The sequence below is a fragment of the Callospermophilus lateralis genome, chromosome 19, assembly GCF_048772815.1.
Source record: "Callospermophilus lateralis isolate mCalLat2 chromosome 19, mCalLat2.hap1, whole genome shotgun sequence".
NCBI classification, from domain to species: domain Eukaryota; kingdom Metazoa; phylum Chordata; class Mammalia; order Rodentia; family Sciuridae; genus Callospermophilus; species Callospermophilus lateralis.
The window spans coordinates 30,589,940-30,609,026 of NC_135323.1; the positions used below are offsets into that span (position 1 = coordinate 30,589,940).

General features: G+C 39.2%; 1 protein-coding gene across 1 annotated transcript in view; it reads left to right on the top strand.

Moving 5' to 3' along the window:
• Positions 1 to 1,919: 1,919 nt before the first annotated feature.
• Positions 1,920 to 19,087, top strand: part of LOC143384889 (cytochrome P450 3A9-like) — a 34,884-nt gene continuing 17,716 nt past the window's right edge. Inside the window, exons 1-4 of the mRNA XM_076840067.1 lie at positions 1,920 to 1,990; positions 4,491 to 4,584; positions 14,778 to 14,830; positions 16,439 to 16,538. Coding sequence (XP_076696182.1) covers positions 1,920 to 1,990; positions 4,491 to 4,584; positions 14,778 to 14,830; positions 16,439 to 16,538 — 318 coding nt within the window. The remainder of the gene's footprint in view (positions 1,991 to 4,490; positions 4,585 to 14,777; positions 14,831 to 16,438; positions 16,539 to 19,087) is intronic.

The following is a 19,087-nucleotide window of genomic DNA, read 5'->3' on the forward strand; positions in this document are numbered from 1 at the left end:
TTTACCAGTAAATTTTTTTTTACCAGCAATATTATGTTTAGCAAAATAAGACAATCCCCCCAAACCAAATGTCAAATGTTTTCTCTGATATCTGGATGCTAATTCACAATAAAGGGGGGTATAGACAAGAATAGAACTACTTTGGATTAAGTAGAAGTGTGTGAAGGGAATGAAGGGGGTTTATGAGTAGGAAGTATAGTAGAATGAATCTCTTGGTTATATATGATGTAGAGTTACCTGGATTGTGTAATTATATATGCACATAAAGTAATACTGTCTGATTCATTTTATTATCCTTCCATTTTTGTATCTTATTTTGAAAGAGGGTCTATCTAACTGGCATAGGGCTCAATGAATTTCTGAGGCTGGTTTTAAACTTGCAATCCTCCTTCCTCAGCTTCCAGAATCTTGGAGATCACAGCAAGGAATAAGTTGTCCTACTGCTCAAGATAAATTAGGAAAGGCTATACCAAAATAGGTGCTGTGGGAGCTGGATTTTGAAGGGTAAGCTGAAGTCTTTTGTGAGGCACAAAAACATTCTAGGTGCAGGAACCTGTGTAGCCAAATATTTATGGATGTAGCTTGTTTTGATGAAGGTCTCATGTATTATCATGTCAGCAGCTATGGTGCCATGAACACGTAAGGAGATTAAATGCTAATGGCTTTGCTTGAGTTCTCATGATATAAAATAACATTTGACATTATTGATTACATAGTGATATATTGATTTTTCCACCAAATATGAACTAAGCATACTACAGAAGTTCCAGGCCAGATATAAAATCTAGGTCTGGCCCCTCACCCCAAAAATCAAACCCAAAGGGTAATTGTAAAAAGCAAGTAAAGAACTTTAATCTGTGTAGCCACCCCAGGAAGACATATTTTTAGCATGTCTTCAGGGTGCTGACTTGACCTGAAGGCTTTAATAGAAGAAGAATTAGGGCAGTGGGGAAGAAGTATGCATTGTTAAGCAATCTTGCCGAAACTGTAGTCTCATGGATCACTATCTCAGTTCTAGCACTGTGAGGTGGCTCCTGAGAAGTCCTAATCACTTGAAAGGGGTAAATTTTTACTTACTGCTCAGGATGTTCATCTACCAGACCTGGAATCCTAGAAGAGGCAATGTAGGTGTCATGATATGATTCCTTTTGTTGAGGGAACCGTCTCTTCGTAGTGATCTGTCTACAAGCCTCTGCCATTCCTGGAAGGAATTGAAAAATGAATAAGAAATTCTAGGCACCACTCTGGGGCTCTGGAAAAAGCTACTGTAAAAGCTGACAATCAGGGCTGTGGCTATAGCTCAGTTGGTAAAGTGCTTGCCTTGCATGCACAAGGCCCTGGTTTCAATCCTCAGCACCAAAACAAACAAAAAACAAACAAAACAAAACAAAATCCCAAAAGTTGACAATCAAATGTCCATTCAATCTTGCCTCATTCTCCAAGGTGGTATCAGATTAGGTATATTGGGGCTAAAAATTCTTATTTTGCTAGTTTTTAGATAAGCACTCCTTAAATGATTAACCTGTCTTGTGCAAAGCTGTGTAGTCACAAATATTAGGTTAGTAAAAGATACCTAATGAAGGCAGAATGCCAAGATTTATTCTGCTTTTAGTTACCCATTGGACAGCTGCTGGCCTCAAAGTTAATGAAATTACCAAAGGAAGTTTGTTTAAGTCAATGGTTTAAAAGATCAAAGGAGGAGAGTGCATGATTCTTTGCCAACTGCAAAGAGGACACCTGACCCCTCCAATTCCAGGAGATGCATAGGTGGCTTTTCCACTGGCCGCATGCCTGGCCCCACCTCCTTTCCTAGCACATAAATTGGCCTCTCTAAATTACGGCTTAACACATTTTGGCAAAAAAAGCCCACATAGCAGAAAAAACAATTCAGAAGACAGAACTGCTGAAGAAAAGTGGTGATGGACCTGATCCCCAATTCTTCCATAGAGACCTGGGTCCTCCTGGCTATCTGTCTGGTGCTCCTATATCTGTGAGTAGCTGTCCAGCCTCCTCTCCTCTGTAACCCTGGAGGTGGGGACCTAATCACGTTCCTCTTTCCCTTGTCTATTTGAAAGATCAAAAGAGATGATGGAATTGAAATTTCTATAAACATTTAAAAAGTTCCTATTTAGCTTAAGCAGACCATTTGAGCTCCCTGCCCCCAAATCCATATTCCTGTGGATAGGGCAATTGGTGTTGAGATTTGTTTCTGGGGGTTATCTGATTGGCTCTGTGTTTGCATCTAGAGGAATAAACCAGAATTCAGCACATACAGCTAAATAATAACTATTATAATATGCAGTGGGAACCTCACTCCCTTTCAAACTTAGGGAATTCTGGGGACAACCAGTTTACTTGGGTTTTGTCTCTTTATCTTCTTGGATTTCTGCCTGTTGCAGAAGACATGCAAGAGGACTATCCCCTGTGCATGTGGTGACTCCTGCCCCCTCTTGCCCCCAGCACCATCTATACAACACACCAATTTCCCCTCAGACTCCCTGGAAGGTTGACTGCACAATTCCCTCTTTTTATCATGGCAGTTCCCTCCCTTGTAAAACTCAATTATTTCACCCTGAAATTCACAGAACTGTTTCCTTCTAAATGATAAGAGCACAGAATACCTGACAGAAATTTTAAGAAGTTTTATTCTTTCCTTTTGTATTATTTTTCCTCTCTCTGAGATATTAGCATCAGTAAAAAGACTTATTTCCCCTCAAAATGAAATCTTCTAGCAGCCTGAACAACATCAAAAAAACAATTTGGCTTTACTTTTTTTCCTTTACACTCCAATATGAACACATGAATGAATATCATCTAGTAGGGAAACTGCTTTTACTAATGGGATCTTGACATCATGAAGCAGAGGGAAAAAGGTTATTTTGATTGTGGGTAGGAGAGATTCCACACAGGTCACATCTGACGTTTGTCTCAATTTCACTCTTAAAAGTAAGGAATCAAAATAGCATGAAAAATGAAAATATAGAACTGGCTTTGATTCTCTGAAAGAAAAGGTACTAATTCAGGGTGTTGTGGCAACATACTCCTCTCTCTGTAGACATTTTCTAGTGAATCAATGTAGTTTAAGTTTAATGTATGTAATGACAGGATTTGTACAGAGTATGTAAAAACTATACTGCCTTAAACATTCTCCTCCAAAGAAGTAGCAAGTTCTTATTCAACTGTCTGGAACGCATTATGGGTTCTTATTTTATGTTGCATATTGTCTGCTCTGTCACCAGAACTGTAACTGAAATTTGGAAGGTCACCTTCCATGTAGCTAAAAGGAATTGCTAGGCATGTTGAGCTATTTAAACATGCCACACTTTTCTCTTCTGTGCTACTATGGGGCAATCTTTGCAAAACTGGTTGTTTCGTGATTGAAGTAGCTGCCAGGAATCTCTTGTTCACCATTTTTCCTTTACCTAGTCTTTCATCTATTATCAATGCTGATGGGGGTGAAGATTTTAGGATCCAGAACCCCCAGGCATGGGGCTGTGTACATGACATATCTGTGTTGCAGGTTGGCCAACCCAAGGAAGCACCAGCCTTTGTGGGTTTTCATACAAGGAGAGTTGATGCGTAGAGGCAATAAACAAAACTGTTTTGTGATTGACTGCTTGGTAAACATGAGCGTGCCTGACTCTGTGCTGCCATCTGAGCATCACCAGTTGGAGGATCAGACTCAGTGAGAGGAGGAATGGCCTGGAGATGATTTCTCAGTCATTTATTCCTCACAGTAGCACTCAGAGTATAAGGGAACTCAGCCTTCCTTCTTGCTCAAGTCACTTAGATTGTCTGACAATGGACTTGGGTGACACTCAACATGGCTCACATTGGTATGAAGCCAATGGAAGTCCCAGTTTTCTTAAATGTCACATTTGTCATTCAACAGAAATAAGAATACTATGACTGCTTCCAAATATCCATGTGAAGTCAAATTTAAAGAAGGGCTGAATGCTGAACCAGAGACATGGCATAGAAAGAAGGAAAAGTATGAAAGGTTTATGTCCAAATTGCAAGAAACAATGTTACCATAGGTTCTCAGTGGACAGTCTGTTCTTGAATGGATTTGGTTACCCAAAATCTCATAATGAAAATCATGTCAGAGCATTGGCCCTTTTTTTACTAGGAATCTCTACGTTAAGGAAAGGTTAACATACCAAATACACATAGCAACTGCGATGCCCTGGCGGAATGCCAGCCTGAACTTCTCAGGCGCATTCAAGGCTGGGAATGTTTATTAAGAACAAACCCAATTATTGGGCCCATGAAGACTCAAGTTCTTTTACCTAATCATTGTGCCTCTTGTGGCAGAAAGTTATCTCTAAGTGGTGTTGGAAAACAGAATGTGCCATTGGAGTTTTGTTGTTATGTATCACCTACATGTTACCTATCTCACTGCCTGGTCCAGTTTCTGAGTCAGAGACTGGTCAGGCCCTTATCTATAGAATGACAATCAGGGTGACCTGGCTTTCTATTTCACTTTATAGCTATGGAACCTATTCTCATGGGCTATTTAAGAAGCTGGGAATACCTGGGCCAACACCTCTGCCTTTATTTGGAACTCTTCTGTACTACCACAAGGTGAGTGTGCTTGAGCTTCCTCTATTTTTTCTCCTGAGTACAAATGCCAGTTTAGTGCCATCAGTCAAAATGTCCATCTTCAGGAGAAATTTAGTAGTTTTTATCCTTTGAGAAACAATGTTCAGGCCCCTCCTGGAGCATGGCCAGGTTTTCCCTGGAGCTCTGATGTCAACTCTTCAAGAGCCTCAGTGGAACAGCTTGGATCTCTGGTACATCTGCATTTGATCTTCATGATGTTGTTCGGACTTTGAATTCGTCATAAAAAAGATGTTTATTTATTTTCATTTTTTTACTGGTTGTTCAAACATTACAAAGCTCATGACATATCATCTTTCATACATTTGCTTCAAGTGGGTTATGAACTCCCATTTTTACCCCAAATACAATTTGCAGAATCACATCGGTTACACATTCATATTTTTACATAATGCCATATTAGTGACTGTTGTATTCTGCTACCTTTCCTATCCCCTAATATCCCCTCTCACCTCCCCTCCCATCTTCCCTCTCTACCTCATCTGCTGTTGTTCAATTCTCTCCCTTTCCCCCACTTTCCCCTCACAACCTTTTATATGTAATTTGTGTAACATTGAGGGTCTCCTTCCATTTCCATACAATTTCCCTCTCTCTCCCTTTTCCTCCCCCCACTCATCTCTGTTTAATGTTAACCTTTTCATCATGCTCTTCCTCCCTACTCTGTTCTTAGTTGTTCTCCTTATATCAAAGAACACATTTGGCATTTGTTTTTTAAGAATTGGCTAGCTTCACTTAGCATAATCTGCTCTAATGCCATCCATTTCCCTGCAAATTCCAAGATTTTGTCATTTTTTTAGTGCTGCGTAATACTCCATTGTGTATAAATGCCACATTTTTTTTTTATCCATTCATCTATTGAAGGGCATCTCGGTTGGTTCCACAGTCTAGCTATTGTGAATTGTGCTGCTATGATCATTGATGTGGCAGTATCCCTGTAGTACGCTCTTTTAAGGTCCTCAGGGAATAGTCTGAGAAGGGCGATAGCTGGGTCAAATGGTGGTTCCATTCCTAGATTTCCCAAGAATCTCCATACTGCTTTCCAATTTGGCTGCACCAATTTGCAGTCCCACTGGCAATGTACAAGTGTAACCTTTTCCCCACATCCTCGCCAGAACTTATTGTTGTTTGACTTCATAATGGCTGCCAATCTTACTGGAGTGAGATGGTATCTTAGGGTGGTTTTGATTTGCATTTCTCTGACTGCTATAGATGGTGAGCATTTTTTCATGTACTTGTTGATTGATTGTGTGTTCTCCTCTGAGAAGTGTCTGTTCAGGTCCTTGGCCCATTTGTTGATTGATTATTTGTTATCTTATTGTTTAATTTTTTGAGTTCTTTGTATATTCTGGATATTAGGGCTCTATCTGAAGTATGAGGAGTAAAAATTTGTTCCCATGAAGTAGGCTCTCTATTTACCTCTCTTATTGTTTCTCTTGCTGAGAAAAAACTTTTTAGTTCAAGTAAGTCCCATTTGTTTATTCTTGTTATTAACTCTTGGGCTATGGGCGTCCTATTAAGGAATTTGGAGCCTGACCCCAGAGTATGTAGATCGTGGTCAACTTTTTCTTCTATCAGATGCAGTGTCTCTGGTTTGATATCTAGCTCCTTGATCCATTGTGAGTTAATTTTTGTGCATGGCGAGAGAAAGGGATTCAGTTTCATTTTGTTGCATATGGATTTCCAGTTTTCCCAACACCATTTGTTGAAGATGCTATCCTTCCTCCATTGCATGCTTTTAGCCCCTTTATCAAATATAAGAAAGTTGTACTTTTGTGGATTAGTCTCTGTGTCCTCTATTCTGTACCATTGGTCCACCTGCCTGTTTTGGTACCAGTACCATGCTGTTTTTGTTACTATTGCTCTGTAGTACAGTTTGAAATCTGGTATCGCTATGCCTCCAGATTCACACTTCCTGCTTAGAATTGCTTTTGCTATTCTGGGTCTTTTGTTTTTCCATATGAATTTCATGATTGCTTTATCTATTTCTACAAGAAATGCCGTTAGGATTTTGACTGGCATCGCATTAAATCTGTAGCGAACTTCTGGTAATATCGCCATTTTGATGATGTTAGTTCTGCCTATCAATGAGCAGGGTACATTTTCCCATCTTCTAAGATCTTCTTCTATCTCTCTCTTTAGGGTTCTGTAGTTTCCATTGTATAAATCTTTCACCTCTTTTGTTAGGTTGATTCCCAAGTATTTTATTTTTTTGAGGATATTGTAAATGGAGTGGTTTTCCTCATTTCCATTTCAGAAGTTTTGTTGCTGATATACAGTAATGCCTTTGATTTATGCGTGTTGATTTTATATCCTGCCACTTTGCTGAATTCATTTATTTACTCTAGCAGTTTCTTTGTAGATCCTTTTGTGTCTGTTAGATATAGTATCATGTCATCTGCAAATAGTGATAATTTAAGTTCTTCTTTTCCTATTTTTATGCCTTTAATTTCTTTTGTCTAATTGCTCTGACTAGTATTTCAAGAACTAAATTGAAGAGAAGTGGTGATAGAGGGCATCCCTGTCTTGCTCCAGATTTTAGAGGGAATGCCTTCAGTTTTTCTCCATTTATAATGATGCTAGCCTGAGGCTTAGCATATACAGCTTTTACAATGTTGAGGTAAGTTTCTGTTATCCCTAGTTTTTCTAGTGTTTTGAACATAAATGGGTGCTGTGCTTTCTCAAATGTGTTTTCTGCATCTATTGAGATGATCATATGGTTCTTATCTTTAAGTCTATTGATGTGGTGAATAACATTTATTGATTTCCGTATATAGAACCATCCTTACATCCCAGGGATGAATCCTACTTGATCATGGTGCACAATTTTTTTGATGTGTTTTTGTACCCGATTCGCCAGAATTTTATTGAGGATTTTTGCATCTAGGTTCATTAGAGATTTTGGTCTGTAGTTTTCTTTCTTTGAGGTGTCTTTGTCTGGTTTCGGAATCAGGGTGATGTTGGCCTCATAGAATGAATTTGGAAGTTCTCCCTCTTTTTCTATTTCTTGAAATAGCTTGAAAAGTATTGGTATTAATTCTTCTTTGAAGGTTTTGTAAAACTCCGCTGTATACCCATTCGGTCCAGGGATATTCTTGGTTGATAGTCTTTTGATGGCTTCTTCTATTTCTTCCTTTGTTATTGGTCTGTATAAATTGTGTGTGTCTTCCTGACTCAATCTGGGCAGATCATATGACCTAAGAAATTTATCGATGTCTTCACTATCTTCTATTTTATTGGAATATAGGGTTTCAAAATACTTTCTAATTATCTTCTGTATTTCTATGGTGTCTGTTTTGATATTGGCTTTTTCATCCCTTATGTTACTAATTTGAATTCTCTCTCTTCTTCTCTTTGTTTGCGTGGTTAAGGGTCTGTCAATTTTATTAATTTTTTCGAAGAACCAACTTTTAGTTTGGTCAATTTTTTTCAATGGTTTTTTTTTTGTTTCAATTTCATTGATTTCCACTCAGATTTTAATTATTTCTTGTCTTCTACTACCTTTGCTGTTGCTTTGCTCTTCCTTTTCTAAGGTTTTGAGATGATGTGTGAGTTCATTTATTTGTTGGCTTTTTCTTTTTTTGAGGAATGAACTCCAGGAAATGAATTTCCCTCTTAAAACTGCTTTCATTGTGTCCCATAGATTCCTGTATGTTGTGTCTGTATTGTCATTTCTCTCTAAGAATTTTTTGATTTCCTCCTTTATGTCTTCTGTAACCCATTGATTATTCAGTAACATATTGTTCATTTTCCAGGTGATGCAGGATTTTTCCTTCCGTTTTTAATCATTGATTTCCAGTTTCATTTCATTATGATCAGATAAGGTGCATGGTATTATCTCCACACCTTTATATTTACTAAGAGTTGCCCTATGACATAGTATATGGTCTATCTTTGAGTAAGATCCATGTGCTGCTGAGAAGAACGTGTATCCACTTGATGATGGTTGATATATTCTATATATGTCGATTAAGTCTAGGTTATTGATTGTGATATTGAGTTCTATAGTTTCTTCATTCAGCTTTTGTCTGGAGGATCTGTCTAATGGAGAGAGCAGTGTGTTGAAGTCACCCATAATTATTTTGTTGTGGTCTATTTGACTCTTGAACTTGAGGAGAGTTTGTTTTGCGTACGCTGCAACACCATTATTTGGTGCATACAAATTGATAATTGTTATGTCTTATTGGTGGATGGTTCCTTTTAACAGTATATAGTGTCCTTCTTTATCCCTTTTGATTAACTTAGGTTTGAAGTTGACTTTATTCAATATGAGTATGGCCACTCCTGAGTGCTTCCGAGGGCCATGTGAGTGGTATGATTTTTCCCAACCTTTGGCTTGAAGTCTATTTGATATGAGGGTGGAAACCCCTACTTGTCTCCACAGTCCACGAGCATGTGTCTTTTCCCAACCTTTCACCTTTGGTCTGTGGATGCTTTTTTCTATGAGATGAGCCTCTTGAATGCAGCATATTGTTGGGTCTTTTTAAAAAATTCAACCTGCCACTCTATGTCTTTTGACTGGTGAGTTAAGGGCATTAATATTGAGAGTTACTTTTGATTACCTTAGGTTTGAAGTTGACTTTATTCGATATGAGAATGGCCACTCCTGCTTGCTTCTGAGGGCCATGTGAGTGGTATGATTTTTCCCAACCTTTCACCTTCAGTCTGTGTATGTCTTTTCCTATCATATGAGTTTCCTGAAGGCAGCATATTGTTGGATTTGTTTTTTTAATCCAGGTTACTAGCCTATGTCTCTTGATTGGTGAATTTAAGCCATTAACATTTAAGGTTACAATTGAAATATGGTTTGTACTTCCAGTCATGTTTATTTATTTATTTATTTTAGATTGGCTAGTTCTCCCTCTTTCGTTATTTTTCTTCCCCTTTACTGAGATACTTCCCACTGTTAGTTTTGGGTGCTATTTTTCAATTCCTCTTCCTGTAGTATTTTGCTCAAAATGCCTTGCAGTGCTGGTTTTCTGGCTGCGAATTCTTTTAACTTTTGTTTATCATGAAATATTTTAATTTCATTGTCAAATCTGAAGCTTAATTTTGCTGGATACAGTATTCTTGGATGGAATCCATTATTTTTCAGCATTTGAAATACGTTGTTCCAGGATCTTCTCGCTTTCAACGTATGTGATGAAAAATCGGCCGTAAACCTAATTGGTTTACCCCTGAATGTAATCTGCCTCCTTTCTCTCGTAGCTTTTAATATTCTCTTCTTTTTCTGTATGTTGAATATCTTTATAATTATGTGTCTTGGGGTTGGGCTATTACGGTTTTGAATGTTTGGGGTCCCATAGGCTTCCAGGATTTGGCAATCCATTCCATCTTTCATATCTGGGAAGTTTTCTAGGATTCTTTCATTTAATAGGTTGTCCATTCCTTTGGTTTTAACTTCCATACCTTCTTCTATCCCAATGACTCTCAAGTTTTTTTTTTATGACATCCCATATCTCTTGGATAGATTGCTCATGAGTTTTAAGCATCCTTTCTGTGTTGACTATATTCTTTTCAAGTTGATAAACTTTGTCTTCATTATCTGATGTTCTGACTTCTACTTGATCTAGTCTATTTGTAATATTCTTGTTTGAGTTTTTAATTTGGTTTATGGTTTTAAGCATCCTTTCTGTGTTGACTATATTCTTTTCAAGTTGATAAACTTTGTCTTCATTATCTGATGTTCTGACTTCTACTTGATCTAGTCTATTTGTAATATTCTTGTTTGAGTTTTTAATTTGGTTTATGGTTTCCTGCATTTCTAGGATTACTGTTTAATTTTTTTTAAAAAATCTCTATCTCCTGGTAGAGCTCGTTCTTTACCATTTGAATTTGTTTGTTTAATTTGTTTTCAAAATATACTTTCATTGCTTGGACTTGCTGTCTCATGTCTTCTCTAATATTCCGTTCCATCTGTGTTAGTTATGCCTTGAGTTCTTTCTCTGTCCATTTTTCTGATGCCTCTAAATCCTCCTGTAGATTTAAGTTGTCCTGCATTGTTTGTAATTCTTTTTTCCCTTGTTTTTTCATGTTGTTCACGTTACTTTCCAGCTCTGTTTGATTGCTGTGTTTCTGCTTTCTCCTATAAATTTGTTTTGGCTTTGTATATCTCTGTGGTCTCTCCTTTGTGGTGGGAGACTATGCCTAGAAATGTTGGGCTTTATTGTACTTTAAAGCTGATTCATTCAATTCATAAAAGGCTTCCAGATTCTGTATGCATGTAGTGATTTGATGTCTGTTCTGAGGACTTTATGTTTAGGTTAGGTGCTATGATGGTATGTGGGTTAGTATGTCTTGGCTACTTTAGAAGATTGCGCTACTGAAGGGGGATACTAACAGGTGATTGGATCAGGGTGTTGGTAGTAGCTAGGTATTTAGGAGCCCTATAGACAGCCTCAAAACATTCACCTATTTGCATTTAGACAATTACACATAATGGAAGACGTAATGCTTGGGATGAAAGTTGGTGGGGTAGGGGAAGGAAGGTGCTCTTAAAAAGAAAGAAGGAGAGAGATATAGATAGCTTAGAGGAGAATGGAAAGAACAATAAAACTTGAAACAGGAAAGGAAGAAAGAAGGAAAAGGGGAGAAAAGAACAATGAGAGAAAAAATTGAAGTCTTAGAGATCCATTTTCTCCTCTTCCAGTAGGCGGAGTTGTGCCCTCAGAGCCGAGCTTCTGCCCTGTATGGGCTGATAGCAAGCCCTGTAAGGTGGCTCCTGGGAGTCTCTCAGACCTGTTAGTCCAGAGCCATTTCACTTTTCCCGCCCCTCCCCCCTTCCTCCTGCCAGCCAGCCAGCCAGGTCCTGTTCACCGGAAGCAGTTCCCCAAAGATCTGGTTACACTTGCAGCCCCACCGCATGTCCTATTTCCTGAATGACTGAGCGCTCTCTCCATCATTCATCTAAGCCCCAGTGCTGTGGTGCGGTGATCTGGGGACCAACAGTTTTAATTTTTCCGGATCCCTTTGGTGGGCATGCCCCCAGAAACTGGTGGCTAAGACCTTGGGTGTTGCAGCTAGTGTTAAGGGGAGTTGGGGATCGGGAATCCCCTCTGCTTCCCTACAGACATGCCCCTAGGGAGATTCCAGTGGTTACCTAGCTGCTTGTTTCTGGAGGGGGTTGGAGTCACACACCTGCTAAAGTGGATTCTGCTGGGAAGGAATTCCGTAAGCCGAACACTGGTGACGTCACCTCTCTGCTATGGCGGGCCCCAGGCTTCTTGTCAGAGTGTCTGAAGGGAGGGGTGGGACTGATCTGTCTCTGGTTGGTTTCAGCTCCCGGTTTGCTACTTCATGAAGTCCTGGCTAGAGACCTCTTCATAGATTCCCTGCGCAGCACCTGCTGGGCTGTGCCTGGGGGTCTAGCCGCCCAGTTGTGGGGGCTGCTGGCAGGCGGGCAGGCGGTTGCTGGAGGGCTGGCGATCCCCGGCAGATGGGCGGTTGCCAGCGGGCGGGCAGTAGCGGAGTCGAGTTGCGCAGGCAGTGGCTGGCGGGTCCGGACCTCTGTGCTGCGCTGCGTGGTGGAGATTCACTCCTCTGGGGCAAACATTTTTGGCTTCTGTGGTGACCCGGCGTCCTCTGGAGGAACTTCCGGGCACCTGAGATCCCCGGGAACACAGGTAGCAGCAGAGTCAAATGGGTCACTGGAACAGAAACTCGGCCAGAGACAAAAAAAGATGTTTAACTTGCTGGGTGCACATTTCCAGGAAGATTATATTGTGCTTAGTATTTGAGCAAAAAGTCTGTGAAAGAGGGCATGGTAAACACCTTCAAATATTCCTATTCTTTGAAAGGTCTCATGAGTCCCTTTGTAAATAAAAATGAAACTAAAGTTTCTGAAGTACCCCAAGCATTCATAAGTTGACAATTTGCACATACTTAATATTTGAATGTGTAAATACCCTGTGGTTATTTCCATGGCTTCACCCAAGTTTTACTTCCTGTGACATATTTGTAGGATTTAACAGATGAAACGACAGCATTCTGTATTTCTTCTTATCGTTCAAAGATAGCACCTTAGCAGTGAGTCTTAGCAATGAATAAATATGAATGATATAAGGTAGCCCTTGTCTATAGATTTCACATAATTAAACACAAGATGTGTATTGTTTTTTAACAAAGGCAGTATCACATATAAAATGAGCAGTAATCACATGATTAAAAAAATTAAAATTTAAGTTAACTGAATGGAATGTAACATGTTCCACAAGAAATGTGAATTTTCATCAAGCCTTTGTCATTAACCCACTTAGATATCTGACTCAGGGCCTGACTACTGACAGAAATTCATGAGCTCAAAACCAGAGGCCAGAAAAAAAGGCTACACTCTGCTCAGATTATCTCTTCCAAACACTAAGGCTTGTTTATCATACTCTAATTCTATAATTCTGAGCAGAATTATAGACCCCCCTGAGAATTATAGACCCCTCTGACCCCCTGAGAATTCCATTCTGCTATTCCTGCTGAAAAGGCATTATTTCCTATTCACGCTTTCCAGATCAACAGTATACTAGACAGGCTGTAAGATCTACATAATTGGAGTCTCCCTGTGCATGATGAAAACATCATCCCTGAAACATAGCAATAGGAAGATTTATTTTTAAGTGTTAGAAGCAAAAACAAGTACTTAATTTGTTGACTCCCATGGGTAGGGGTGGCACCTCTGCATCTTTTCCACGTTGAGCTGGAAAACTGGAAGATGACTCCATTTTGTCAATTCTTACTTAGTCTTTCTCACTCCACAACATACATGAGAATCACTGTTATGGTGTTGGTGTCTCTCAGAAGCTCATGTGTGAGGCAATGCAAGAAAGTTCAGAAATACAGTGATTGGATTGTGAAAGCCTTAATCTACTCAGTACACAATTTCCTCAGTAAGGATTAACTGGAGGCAACTGGAGGCAGGTAGGGAGTTGGTGGAAGAGGTGGGCCACTGGGGGCCTGGCTTCAGGGCATCATTTTGTCCCTGGTTAGTGGAGTTTCTGTCTGCTTCCTGGTGCCACGTCCTGAGCTTCTTTATTCCGTCACACTCTACTGCCATGTTATTCTGCCTCACCACAGACCACAGCAACAGAGGAAGCCATGTATGAACTGAGACCTCTGAAACTGTGAGCCCAGTAAATCTTAGTTTTCTACATGGTTCTTGTCAGGGTCACAGTAGTGAAATAGCCAGCTAAACTAATCACATGAACATGGTCAACTTAGAGGTGACTGGTGCCTTGAACTTCCTAATGTCCCCAGTATTCTAGGGAGATTCATGAGAGAAATGAAAAAGATCTGGGGAAAAATGAGTGAAGTGTCCTTGAGAATGTCCCTGGGAAACTCACTTTCTCTCAGCTTTGATTTTTTCACATCCAGGTGGAGGGAATGATTCAAAGTTGGCAGGATTTCAGAAAGAGTCCATGAACATGAGAAAATGATACAGAAAATTAGACTTGCTTCATATTCATACTCAAGGACAACTAGTGAAACTGTGGCACACACCTGTAGTCCCAACCACTCTGGAGGCTGAGGCAGGAGAATCACAAATTCAAGGTCATTATAGGAAACATGGCAATACCTTGTCCAAAAAGAAAAAAGAGGATAATTTCTTCAATATGTACAATACTTCAAGAAAATTCAAGATGGACTGTAAATTCCCTTTTCTAACATGCCGCAGTCTGGCTGGGAACAAATTAACTGAGCCACCACAAAGCCTTGTAGGTTCAACAAGCAACTCTTTATTCCCGAACTCTCACCAGCACTCTACACACACTTCCCGGGAACACACTCCCTCCATTGGCCTCCACGCAGCCAATTCTCTCTGAACCCTGCGAGAGAACTCAATGGGAAATCCAAAGTAGTGAGTGCCCTAATCCCAGCAGGATCTGCCTTAATCCTGGAGCCACCCTAATCCCAGAGAAGGGTCACCTTTCAACCATTCCCTCTAGCAAAATGCCAGGCATCATTCCGACTAAACTGTGGCTCTCAACACTAATATCCCATTTATTTTCTCTTCTTTGCCTTTGGATGTCTTAGAATAAGAGCTTCCCTCTAACTGACAGTGATGGACCGTATTTCAATCTGATTTCAAGGGATTGGAATCATTGGTTCCTGAATTAGAAGCAGGGTTCAATATTTTGAAAATAACAATAAAATTCTCTTGTTTCTCCACCCAGGGTTTTTGGCAGTATGACGTCCAATGTCACGAAAAGTATGGGAAAATGTGGGGGTGAGTATTTTGGAAACTTCCCTTGGGTAGACTTGTTGGATGAGGCACTCCAGGGCAAGAGGACAATGCCAGCCCAGAGCTATTACTAGGAATTAATTATCATAAAGCTTTTAGAGGCTCCTCCTCCTGCCAAGGGTCCCATATTTCACCAGGTGTCAAGGTTCATAGCCAAGAATGTCAGTCATACTTCTGACTTTTCTCAGTCTCTGATGACCCAAAAACTCTTGGCCTCACCTTCTCTCCAGTGCCCAGCCTCTACCCCCTTTTCCATTTTTTCTTCATTAGGAGCCTTTAATACTGCATAGGAGGCATCAAGTCAGACCTTTCTAAAATGTGCATGGCTTTATCTCCTTTGAAGATTGCCACATTGAATAAAAGTGACCTTTATATAAATTTGGGGGTTATTATGTACATTTGAAAGAAAAGCTGAGAGAGAGATGAACAGATTGGGAAATGATTTGACCTCTGCTTTCTTTTATTTTAACTTTCTCTGCAAGTGTAAAGTCTTGGGGATTTCATTTGTTTTTCCCTGTCAATTAGGAGTTTTCAATAGAAGTGTACACAGGGATTTCTCTGCCTACCTCATTCTACTGACTTTGATGAATGGATGGCCAGTACACTTTAAACCACTGTGTTCCCATGACCTTGTGTACTTCATAATTGGCTAGGGTGAAATCAGCTAATTTCAGAAGCCATTTTCTTAATAATGCTTGGTGAAAGCAGCTCCAGAGGTATCATTGTAGTTCTTGTGTTCTATAAGCAAGTGGGAGATGGCTTTGCCTCTTCCTCCCTCTTCATATTCTCTCATCAAGTCCTCAAAACTGCAGAGCTGGCAACATCATCCTGCCTAACTGGCATGGCTCATAAAGGCCATGTTGTTGAGTGGAAAGAGCATACAGGGCTGAGTCCCCACTGAGTCCCCACTGATACAACTCCAGCTGTCTCTTACATCTTAAACACTTGTAAGAACTTAATAATTTACTTGTCCATTTTTCTCTAATTAATATCCTTTCACATCAGAAGAAACAATTAAAGCATAAAAAGAGAACCTTCAGAAGTGGATAAAATCTTTGCCTCCTGCCCTTAATTTATGGTGTTAATATTCACACTATACAAACAACCCGATAAGCTTAACACCAAAAATTCAAATAACCCAATCAATAAATGGTCAAAAGAACTGAGCAGACCCTTCTCAAAAGAAGAAATACAAACTATCAATGAATATATGAAAAATGTTCAACATATCTAGCAATTAGAGAAGTGCAGGTTAAAACTGCACTGATTATGAAATATTTTTTAAAACAAAAATTATTGGAGAATGAGATAGAAAACATGTACGCACCATTTAGATATCTCCGACCAGGCTCTTCTTATAAAGAATTTTTTTCATCTTTAAATATCTCTTCCCTGCTTCAGTTACATGACCTTCATTTCATATGGCCAGAATCTCGTTGTGTGTCATCACCTACCTTGAACTTGTATCTAGTGTCACTGTGAATTCTTCAGTCAGGCATATGAATTATGGAATATCAGTTTGTATTCCTGGGTGTTGCTCTAACTGAAGAATATGGCTTAGTAGGTTTAATGAGCTCTTCTTTCCCAACACAGATTGTATGATGGTCAACAGCCTGTGTTGGTTATTACGGATCCAGAGATGATCAAAACAGTGCTGGTGAAAGAACATTATTCTGTTTTTACAAATCGGCCGGTAAGTATTCATTTTTTAAATTTCTTTTTTCTTTTTTTTATTGATTTTTTAAAAAAATAAATGACAGCATAGTGCATTACAATTCTTATTACACATATGTAACACAATTTTTCATATCTATGGTTGTATATAAAGTATGTTGACACCAATTCATGTCTTCATACATGTACATTGGATAATGATGTGTATCACATTCCATCATTTTTGCTAACCCCGCGCCTTTACTTTTCCTCCAACCCCTCAGCCCATGCTCCCCTTCCCTAACCCTCTATGCTCCCCTTCCCTAACCCACTATGAATCAGCTTCCTTATATCAGTGAAAACATTTGAGCATTTGTTTTTTGGGGGATTGGTTAACTTCACTTAGCATTATCTTCTCCAATGCCATCCATTTACCTACAAACTCCATGATTTCATTCTCTTTTATTGTGGAGTAAAATTCCATTGTGTATATATCCCCCCCCCCTTTTTTTATCCATTCATCCACTGAAGAGCATCTAGGTTGGTTCCACAGTTTAGCTATTGTGAATTGTGCTGCTATAAACACTGATGTGGCTTTGTCCCTGTAGTATGCTGATTTTAAGTCCTTTGGGTATAGACCAAGGAGAGGGATAGCTGGGTCAACAAATGGTTCCATTTCTAGATTTCCAAGGAATCTCCATACTACTTTCCATATTGGCTGCACCAATTTGCAATCCCACCAACAATGTATGACTGTGCCTTTTTCTCCCCATGCTCGCCAACATTCATTGTTGTTTATCTTCATAGTAATAGCCATTCTGACTGGAGTGACATGATAGTGGTTTTGATTTGCATTTCTCTGATTGCTAGAGGTGATGAATAGTTTTTCATATATTTGTTGATTGAGTGTATGTCATTTTGTGTGAAGTGTATGTTCAGGTCATTTTAAAAAATACAAATATTTATTGATTAAATTTGTGTCTTGAGTAATCACAGCTTCACAGAAATTTGCTCCAAAACTGTTCAGGGGGGTTCATATAACTTTTCTTCTGTTTTTACCAATTGACATGCTTTGAATATCATATTACTTATCTCTGAATGTAGTTTATTCCTGTTACTAGAGTAACCAGAAATTGACATTGATACAATCCACAGAAGTTATTTAGATTTCACCAGTTTTATGTGACCGTGTACATGTGTGCCTATGTACATTTGGGCAAAGTTGCTGCTGTGGATAAATCCATATAATCACCAGCTTTCTCAGGATACAGTGTTCCCCAAGGCTCCCTCTTGCTAGTCTTTTAAAGTCCTGATGGGTCACTTGTCTTTTCCTCTTAACAGGGTCTCCATAAGAGCAAATATTGTCTTTTATGGGGGAGGCTAATACATGAAAAGATTTGCCTCTGACTTCTATGTTGTTCTTGTTCCTCTCCTAAAAGTTATAGACTTTACAATTTACATAAAAACCTATGATCTATGTCATGCTCATTGTAAGACACGGTGAGGGTTCATTTGTTGTTGTTGTCTTGTTTTGTTGGCCTGTGGCTGTCCAGTTGTTTCAGTACCATCTTTAGAAAGACTGTCCTCCCTCTGATCATTCTGTTTTCACCATTGTCAAGCATCCATTTGGGCTGATAGAGTGTGTCTATTTCTCACTCTGTTTCATTTTAGTTGTGCCTGTGCTCTTCTCTCCATTGTGTTTTTTGTTGCAATGAGTCTCATAACTATTTTAAGTACCTACCTTGGGGGATGGTGACTATGTTAATAAAGCAAAGGAAAAAATATGTTATCATCTTGGGGCCAGGGTTGTGGGGTTCAGTGGTAGAGTGCTTGCTTAACATGTGTAAAGTGCTGGGTTGAGTCCCCTGCACCACATAAAAAAACCCAAACAAATAAAATAAAAATATTGTGTCCATCTACAAATATATATATATATATATATATATATATATATATATATATATATATATATATATATTTTAACCAAGAAGTTACCATCTTAACTTTTCTATGCATGCATTTGCCCCTTAGTTCAAAAAGATATGACACCTCATCTGGGGGAGTCCGTAGTATTATTATCAGAACAGGGCAGACTAGTGGCCTCTCTCAGTGTGTTTTATTGTAATGACCTGGTCTTTGCCTCTGGCTTGTTGGTTTTTCTGATGACTTCATAGCCTCCGAATGCTGAGCTGACTTCTCACACTCCTGTCTCCTGGTGTGTTAAGTTAGCATTAGAGACTATCGTACTGTTTAACTCCTAAATTTTTGTTATGTTTGTTAACCTGCTAAGACTGACTCAGTTTGTCTGTTTCACTCCCACTTTATTTATTTATTTATTTATTTTTAGAGAGAGAGAGAGAGAGATATTTTTTTAATATTTATTTTTTAGTTTTCGGCGGACACAACATCTTTATTTGTATGTGGTGCTGAGGATCGAACCTGGGCTGCACGCATGCCAGGCGAGCACGCTACTGCTTGAGCCACTTCCCCAGCCCTCCCACTTTATTTATGTTGGTCCCTTAATTTTTCATACAAATTCAGAATAAGTTTGTCTGCAAAAACCCATTTGGTGAGATTTTGATAAGAATT